The sequence below is a fragment of the Bombus pascuorum genome, chromosome 1 (genome assembly GCF_905332965.1).
Source record: "Bombus pascuorum chromosome 1, iyBomPasc1.1, whole genome shotgun sequence".
Taxonomy (NCBI): domain Eukaryota; kingdom Metazoa; phylum Arthropoda; class Insecta; order Hymenoptera; family Apidae; genus Bombus; species Bombus pascuorum.
In genome coordinates this window covers 555,952-565,496 of record NC_083488.1, presented here as the reverse complement: position 1 = coordinate 565,496, position 9,545 = coordinate 555,952, and the positions used below count along the sequence as shown (strand labels likewise).

The window sequence follows — 9,545 nt, the reverse complement described above, 5'->3', positions numbered from 1 at the left end:
ATGCTTCTAACAATACCTACTCGAGAGCAAATGGAAACGAAAAGTTAACGTCTGTAGTCGGGAATGCTGAATGGGAAGAAATTGGAAACAAGTAAACTGGAATGAAAAATTATTATTAGATTACACACGGAAGGAAAATTGCATAGAGCAATCGTAGCTTTTCTATACAGAATTAAACGAACGATTCACTACATGATAAAAGTGTATAATACTGACAGAAATATTGTAAATAAATCACGATCCGAGCGTCGAAAGAAATTAGCTCTAAGAAGACAAATTAGTTCTTCGTGAGGTAACGAAAAATTCTTTTATAATATTTACATCGAGATTGGCATCGATGATTGTTGCAAGTTTTAACAAAGAAGTATTCGCGCAGTTACGCCAAAGAATTTTATTGAAAAATAATATTGCCATTGGTTCGATAAAATAACGATAGAATAAAAAGTTTAAGCAATTTGCGATTTTAGTTTATTAATATAGCCCCATTTTGTCAACACTTAATGATCAAACATCAAGTCTTTTTTGTTAGCCGACTAAATGTATGTCACTGTAACACTGATACGCATTGAATTTTTTGCTGCGTTGATAGCAAAGGTCACGTGTCGATATCTTTGACACATAATAAAACAGTAACGTACTTACTTGCATTTAATGTTTTTCATACATCTTCTACACGTGTGTAAAGTTTAACGTTCGGGTCGTAATTCTACATATAATATACATATATGTGCATCGTATAATTTCGTATATTTTAATCGCCTTGTCTAATGCAAACATTTCATGTGTTTGTAATCTCTGCTCGAATCTATTGTAATAAATTTCACCTTATTCATATACTGCATTATAAATGCTGAAATTCATTTTTCTATTCTTGAATTTATTAGATTTTGTTTATAGTTAACGTTATTTTAACGTTCGCCGTTGGTGAAATAATGTTTGAATAAAAATGATAAAAATAAATTTGGCACGGCACTGCAATACGTTAAATACAACATCGTACAATCATCGAATAGTTTCAGTTTGAACTGGCAACGTTTGCAAGCTCGTTCATTCATCGATTTTGGTGACTTTGGTTTTTGTATACGTAATTCCAGTTTCCTTCGCTCAATCTCCTGCCATGCTGTCGTTGTATAGAGCAATTATAATATGTATGTATGCAGGTTTACGTATCAAATACATGTATTTCACGATTTTCATGCTATAAGAGCCATAATTACCCAGTATAACATAATGAATACACATAATTAAAAGTATTGTAACTAACAGTCGACATTACTGCCATTCATCTTTAAAGTGCCATTTAAATATGAAACATAGAAAGCGTAACTGTCGGTATAACAAGTATAATGTAGTAAATATATGTCTCTGTTAATATTTTATTCTAACAATCAGTACCACCACCATTCTCTCGCTTCAAAGTTTCATTCTCAATAGAGATAAATATAGCAATACAATTTACATGAAAATGTGGTATATTTAGTACTTGTAGTTGTCACGGTGTACACTTATGCACGTCCAGAAAATCAACCGTCTTGTAGTTGCGATCATTGCGATAACGAAGTAAAAACTGATGTAAAGGAGGAAAATGAAAATGTATTATCGACGACGAAATTGTTATATAAAGAAGACAGCGATGGCGATGGCAATCGTACTATTTGCGCTCGAAGTCGCGATTTCAATGACCGTACCTTCCCAAGCGTTTGTCATATGTTATGTTACAATCGATGTCTCGTACTGCGACTTTCTACTGTCACAGTAAGTGACACGAAGAAATATGTCGTGCTTGCATATAGAAACAGTAAGTAATAATAATGAATCACTCAGTACGTAATTTGATCAATGTGTTTTATCGATCCATAGATTACTACAAACTACGGGACGGTGAATGCTGAAGGGTTCCATGGAACTACGCTGTGACGTCATGACGTTAATTGGCAGTACCACGAGGTTAGTAAATTCTTCGCAGTTTAGTAAGCGTCGATATGTAAACAATTTTGTACTTGAAATTACCATATGTATACTTTATACAAAAAATAATAGATATATTTGAATGTGAATACTAAATAAATTAAAAGTAAAACGACGAAACATGTATTGCCTATGTTACGAACGATTACCGGGAATGTAATATTGTAACTCGAATAGCAATATTCTTTGATTATTGTACAATAAGTAGTAAGAAAAAAGTTATACGTATACGAGATTATAGCGAATAATATATTTTAGGTAAATGATATTTTTAACTGGCAATGACCAAAATATTTTATCCTTTTCTTTAAATATTTTGATATATAAAAATTACCTGTTACACTTAGTAATTTTTATCCATAATATATGAGTATACTGTTATACAAGATAGTGTTAACACATGCACATTATACACCCATAAATATATATTAGTATTGACAAATATTCTATGTGAGCTTAATTTTGTATAATATAGATTAAAAATTATTCCATGTTAATAAACAGATGGTACATGGTTTTTTCACGTTTTACCAGTTTAACGATATTGCCTCGTCTCATTTATATACAGTAGTTTTACCAAAGAAACTAAAATTAATGCGTAGATACACAGAGTGTTCCATTTCAGCCTATTATTGCAAATATTTCGAAAAATATATTATACGTATAATAACGCAAAACATCTTTTTCCATTCAACATATTTTCTGAAATATTTATATATTATATTTTTATATATATTCTAACAGAAAGTATTTATTACATTAGATGTATTGTACATTATTTAAAATATATAGATTATATGTTACATATCTCTCAGAAAGAAACACAGCTTGTCTCAAAAGGTAGAACATAGTTCCTGAATCGGTCGCTATGGTGCGTTTTGAACGACCGTCTATTCTCGCTTATGAAAACAAAATGTAGCTATAGTAAATACCATGGAACGCAACAAGAAAGCATACTTACCTGGCGTAGAGATTACCATGATCAAGAAGGTGGTTTCTCCAGGGTGAGGCTCTTCCATTGCACTACGGTTGAGCTGACCTCTGCGAATACCCCTAATGTGGGTATCTCGGACGTACAATTTTTGATAGTCGGGACTGCGTTCGCGCTATCCCGGATAATTAATTTTTAAAATTAATAAACTTTTAGGTCTTTATACAATTCCTTACAATAATTTCTTGCAAACGAGATTTACGGGAAGTGTAAGTTATCTTTCTCGAAGTTGCATAATTTACTAACCTATAGTTGAAAATTGAATTGAAAGGGGAGGCCAGGCTAGTATGAAAGTAGTGTGTATTCTAGCTGTGTATATAAATATTACTGTTTGTGTAATAAAAAGTAGTCAAATTTCTATCGTGTACGCAAAATATACTCTTATCTTTAAAGTTGCAGTTAATTCGTAGATAACTTTTGGAGAAATATTTACAAAGTAATTTAATAGTAAAATTAAATTAAGTATAACACGTTAACAACTAATGAGTTAAAATATCGTTCAGAAAGTTCAAAAGTACCAATATTAGTAATGTATAAAACCACGCTATATCGCACATACAAATCATTAAATTCTTTTTAATTATTAAATATATATTTTCTCTGAATCTTCAGCGTGCTTTATTTACCGTTTTCTTTCAGTCAAGTAGCATTATCATTATTTTTTTTTGGCACATATGTAGGTCCTACAATATCATAAAATTTAAAATTACGACCTACGAATTAATTTGTTAATACGTATGTAGGAATATGTAATTTATATTAAACATAGAAATTTAAAGATATACAAAGTCGAAATTTACAACCACATTTTGAGAGAGTACGTAAAAATTGAGAATTATTATGTATAGATAGTCTTATAGATGGTTCCAAGTCGGATCAGCCTTTTAGTTCCAAAAATTGCCGTTATGCAGTGCTAGCTACGCGTACGGTTTCTCGCAGTTACGTTCGGACTGTATGGGCATAAGTAACTCGAAAAACGGGTCGAAAGCATACTTACCTGGCGTAGAGGTTACCGTGATCAAGAAGGCGGTTCCTCCAGGGTGAGGCTCTTCCATTGCACTACGGTTGAGCTGACCTCTGCGAATACCCCTAATGTGGGTATCTCGGACGTACAATTTTTGGTAGTCGGGACTGCGTTCGCGCTATCCCGGATAATATTATTGAGAAAAATAATCTTTTTGTACAGTTGTAAAAACTCGTAGATTGTGGAATAAGAAATTTTCACTTACTCTTCTCTACTGGAGTTTATTTAAGAATATTCTACTTTTCGCTACTAAATTGTGATGTGGAAGTTCAAATTAAAATCTGTAACCAACTTCAGTGAACAAAATATACTTTTACCAATAAAGACAAATTTGGAAAAGTCATATGAATAACAGTTATAGTTTTTATTACACAATTATTCAGTAGTAGAAGTTTATCTATTCATATTTATTCTATGAAATAAGTTTAATTCTTTTTTTTTTGTAAAGTAGCATGAACGTTCATTAGTTGTTACTCTGTTAGTAATTGTTTTTTTGTTGTTTAACAACATTTATTTCACTTTTATCTTCTTCAACCCTTTTTAGTTACTATGCGTATATACGCATTAGAAAGACGATAGAAAAATACAAAGAAAACTATAAATGCTGGCTTTAGAAGAGGCAGCTCTCACTCTCCTGAGTAACCTCTAAAAGAATTTAGCCGTCGCTCATAGGTTATTAAAAATTATTAATAAAAATCTGTCGTTGCTACTGCAGTGAATCCTACTTATAATTGTGCGCCCCTATTATAGGTGTATATTAGATTAATTCTTAACGAAACATATTCAAACTCTGTTTTCTCGAAAATTACGCATCTTTAAACGGAAAAACTTTATCCTTTACCTATTCTCGCTCGTGGAATAAGCACCTGCCGATTGTTTACTCATATACGATCGATGATATTAGTCAAGTTTAAATACTCGATAAATTTTCAAGCTCTATTTTCTTGAAAACTATGACTGGAATAAAAAAAGGTATTCTATATTATCCTCTTACTTTTTTCTTATAAGGAATTGCCTCATGTTTGCCGATATCCTTGTGCCTGTATCGTGAATTACGTAGCTTTAAGCAACTCGGAGAAGGATATAAAATCATTTTCAATTTTACGATGGTTTGGAATTACATCTTTAACCGTAGATCCAAAGTTAACGATAAACGTCGTTCGATGTCGATGAAAACAAAAATTCTTATTTTTCGGGTTGACTCGGAATTCACTTTGAACGAGTAGTTCGTCGCTGATAACCATCGGTAAGCTGGCGTTGTTTTGAAACGACACAAACAAAAAGTTTTTTCTAAATGTAAAGATGGTTATTGCGAGAAACAAAGTTATTCCAGGATTAAAGTTGTTACGTTGCACTGCCATTTGGCTTGAGCTGATTTATATAAATATTTCTGACATGGATATCTCGTATAATGTACAATATTTGGATTTTATCGTTAAAAGTCACATTTTAAATAAGCAATTTACATACATAAGATGGGTAGAATCTTACAATATACATATTACAGTAAGTTTTATTATTATTTATTATAAGTAGTATTGTTATGATAATCGGTTAGTAATGAACTTAATAATCAACCTACGATCATACTGTTTATATGCATTTTTCGTTATACAGTTGTTCATGTCTGTTTTTGGTACTTTCTTGTGTGATTTTACAAGTAATTTGTGACGAGCTTATACGTGAATGTTTTAATTTTCCTTTCCTTATTGAAGTGGTTGCTTTCATTCCTTCTTACGAATATGTATTTAATTCCTTTTGTTTCCGAGAAGCTGCTTTTTGTACTGTATTCTTATAATTCTTTGTTTTACGATTCTGTTAGAACTAGGATATTTTCTTTACATACGTAAGTAACTTATTTAATATTTCAATGTTGTATAGCGTTGTAAGCAGGATCATATAACGAAACTATGAAATTGAAAGAAGAAATAATCGAGAACGTTCGATCGACTCAAACAACGAAGATTCTTCCCGTGAAAAATTTTATTTATTATTTCACAAAATTGTACATCATATGTTTGTTACATATTAAAAATAGAAGTAAAAATTTAAAAGAGTTTCTAAGTATAAGTCTGCGTGAGTATCACAAATAACAGCTTCGCAACTCTATGTTCGTAGTTCTAAAAAATATAAATAGTAGGATCTATTTTTGAAATCGAATGTTTCAGTTATATGTTCTTAGCTTTTTATATTTCGTGTCTCGTAATCATTATCTCATTCAAACTACTTACCGGTCTAATAATGTTCTATAATTACTATGCCAATATACAAAGTGATTAAACATTACCTTCGTGTCTGGTTTTCGTACACAACATCCGAACACGTGCATATGCCTAATAATAATTCCACATTCAAATGAACATTTTGAATGTTAATTCACGTATTTGTGCCAACAATAATAGCGACCCAAATTATAGACAGCAGAGTACAACTTCCAAGAAATTCATACTCCATAGCTTGTAATGCGACATGCAGTCGAAGGAAATTAGTCGAAATAATTTTAAAAGTTTTCCGCTACTTGGAGAGCTTGAACGAAGTTTAGTTCGATTAAAAAAAGAGGAATATATCATATTTTATTTATGAAGTGTATTTGCACTCTGTGTATTTTTAACAAAGCTGCGGTAATTTTATCGAAATTCATTGTTTCGTTTTCATTCTACACAAAAGTCAAATTTGTTACAATTATATAAAAATGTTTCGTTCGAACATTTAATTTTATAAATAAATGCCAATATTTTCATTTTCAAATAAATTCTGTACATGTATAATAAAAACATTATAATAATTTATAACAAGTCTATTAACATATATTACACAAAGAAAGTTAATTAAATCTAATGTTCAAAGTAAAGTTGAATTTTGCCTGGTACTTGTCATCGATAATTGTTTCTTCAGATTATGTTAAAGACTGCACCGGATAGTTGCACGAGTCATAAGGTCGAATTACACGTTAGTTCCAAATATCACCGTTACGTAGTGCTAGCTGTGAACATAATTTCTCGCAGTTGTAGTTACACCCTATGGATTTAAGTGACTGGAAGAGCCGGAAGAAAGCATACTTACCTGGCGTAGAGGCTACCGTGATCATGAAGGCGGTTCCTCCAGGGTGAGGCTCTTCCATTGCACTACGGTCGAGCTGACCTCTGCGAATACCCCTAATGTGGGTATCTCGGACGTACAATTTTTGGTAGTCGGGACTGCGTTCGCGCTATCCCGGATAATTAATTTTCAAAAATAGATTTGATTTAGCAGACTTTGTTCAGTTTCTTGTTTATATAACAAGAGAGACTATTCTTCGTGAGTCGCAAAGTAGTTGTGTTCGTAAAATGTGTTATGGGTGTGTATATGGATCTTAGAAATAACATATTGTAATAATGGAAAAATAGCTTACGTGTCCCTTCTTACATTCTGTATATTATGACAAAATGACATTCGTTTTGTATGATTTCTAAATTATGAGATATTATAGCTTCGACGTATACATAGAAACAAAATTTGGAAATTCCTTTCCGAACATAAATTTTTAATTACAGACTTCTCACGCTGAAAATTTAAAGATAGGAATTTTTATAACAAGATCGTTCAATCCCAATGCGATTACAATATCCGAATAACTCCAAAGATACAATAAACGAACAGAATTAAGGATATGTATATAGACGTAAAATTTCGTGAGTTGCGACTTGCTTATAAGGAAGGATTGGATTAATACGATCGTTCGTATAACAATTATGTAATCATCGACTTGTGATTAAACTGCGATGTAACCTGTAACAAGTATTTAGACTTCTCATTAGGAAGATAATTAGAAGGGGGTACGAAACGTAAGATCACAGTGTAAAGCACAGGTGGCAGTCTCTAGTTAAACGATATGGGAAGCACATGGCCCGTTTAAGCATCCGTGTGAGGGGCTGTCGGACGTTTCCGTATGTCGGCCGCTCGAAACGTGTTGGAAGTTAACAGGCCAGCTGGTCTGGTTTAGTGGTGGTTGATGCAGGTACGGTTTGGATAGCGGCACGAAGGAAAGGAATTAAACAGACGCAGAGTCCTCGCAAATTGAGTTGAACGGGCCCGGAATTTAAACATTCAAATTAACCTATTTAGCAAGTCAAAGGGGCTAATGCGTGCTCGTTGATTTTGCATGCTCTCAGATTCTAATATTCAATCGATATTGCCGCATCTTTTCTTCCTTTTCCACTTTTATATTTTTTGCCCTCGTACTATGTAATTTCGGCGCAGAATTATCGTTTCGCTCGTGTTTTCGACCCGTTTCCTTTCGGATCGTGTACCAAAATAAATATAATATTGTTTTCATCGAATAGATTTCCCGAACGTTGAATGTTCGTTTAGTTTGAATTAGAATTTCTATCGAAATTTGAATCGAATTTTGGATCGAAATTTTTCGGATTATTTTAGATTTTATCTCTATTTTTACCTATAATTTTCGTCGTTTATGTATTATTTTCACCAAAATATGTTATCGCTATCGCTTTTGCATTTAGTTTTACTTATTGCTAGAGATATAAAATTATATTTACTTAATTCTTCAAATATAGCTCTCGCGAATAGACAGCGAAACGAAAACTTTATTAAACCCGGTTGTTGGTAATCAGCGATATTAAAATTTTAATCAGCTTCGCTTGAGCTTTTGTATTTATTTAAAAACATGAAATATCGTCCTGTATTATCTGTTTTATGATTACGAATAATTAATACGAGTAATTATAGTTGAGTTTATGCTATATTCTTTCCTACGAACTAAATATTTCTGTTTATATGGCAGGTTTGCGCTCATCGACACGTATCGCGTCTATCATTTTGTTATTTTGCTCGCGATCGGACGGCACGATACGAAGACATAAAATTAATTTGCAATTATTTGTTGAAATTAATTTTTAAATTCAGTTATGTTATCTGTATAATTGTAGGTTGCTTTATGCATACATAAATAATTATTCCAATTAAACGGGTACTTTTTACGCCTTTCTTCTCCTGATTTCCAGGAGGAGGGTTATTAGTCAATTAATCTCCAAGATGACAAATAAAATTGCGCCGAGGAGACCGCGGCTTGATAACGCGTGGCAAAATGCAAGGCTATTAAACTTTAGTATTTCTAGAATCGAGGAAGGGGTAGACCGCCTCAGGACGAGCAGAGCATCTCGATGCGATACGCTATGAACCGTTCGAAAGAAATGGTGCTATTAGCGGAATAAAGCATTTTCTTTAAAAGTTTCTTTCTATGGAATCATAATAACGGTCTAAGAAAAATTTCGTCCATTCGACGAATACCCATCGAGTTACTTCGTTACCGCTCCGTAGAAAACAATCGTAATATAAACGACCAGATAATTCGATACTTGTCAAGTTTTAACAACTCGATCGAATCGTCCGAATTACGATCTTTTTAGGAATTACCGAACATTTTGAAAGAAAACGTGGTATGAATTAAGAAAGTTGGAAAACGCATTTTTGCGTGATTTTAATCTTTGTTATCGAAAGGATACAAAGGAGATCTGATGTTTCAATACGTTTTTGTCTTTAAAAGAGATCGATTTAACGGAA

General features: G+C 32.5%; 1 protein-coding gene and 3 non-coding genes across 4 annotated transcripts; all 4 read left to right on the top strand.

The window, feature by feature from the left end:
* Positions 1–967: 967 nt before the first annotated feature.
* On the top strand, positions 968–2,175 carry LOC132916072 (uncharacterized). Its single transcript, XM_060975810.1, has 3 exons — positions 968–1,148; positions 1,481–1,798; positions 1,861–2,175. Exons 1-3 carry the CDS (start codon positions 1,118–1,120, stop codon positions 1,890–1,892), a joined length of 381 nt encoding a protein of 126 aa, XP_060831793.1. The 5' UTR covers positions 968–1,117; the 3' UTR covers positions 1,893–2,175.
* A 746-nt stretch (positions 2,176–2,921) lies between these two features.
* On the top strand, positions 2,922–3,083 carry LOC132916138 (U1 spliceosomal RNA). Its single transcript, XR_009660021.1, has one exon. It is a non-coding gene; the product is annotated as a U1 spliceosomal RNA (small nuclear RNA).
* An 865-nt stretch (positions 3,084–3,948) lies between these two features.
* Positions 3,949–4,110, top strand: LOC132916137 (U1 spliceosomal RNA). The gene has a single exon (XR_009660020.1). It is a non-coding gene; the product is annotated as a U1 spliceosomal RNA (small nuclear RNA).
* A 2,928-nt stretch (positions 4,111–7,038) lies between these two features.
* LOC132916139 (U1 spliceosomal RNA) lies at positions 7,039–7,200 on the top strand. The gene has a single exon (XR_009660022.1). It is a non-coding gene; the product is annotated as a U1 spliceosomal RNA (small nuclear RNA).
* The last annotated feature ends 2,345 nt before the right edge of the window (positions 7,201–9,545 follow it).

Coding starts and splice junctions, on each gene's coding strand:
- LOC132916072 (XM_060975810.1), top strand. CDS start 1,118: ATGCTGTCGTTGTATAGAGCAATTATAATAT. Junction 1,149..1,480: donor GTATAGAGCAATTATAATAT/GTATGTATGCAG, acceptor TGGTATATTTAG/TACTTGTAGTTGTCACGGTG. Junction 1,799..1,860: donor CGTGCTTGCATATAGAAACA/GTAAGTAATAAT, acceptor ATCGATCCATAG/ATTACTACAAACTACGGGAC.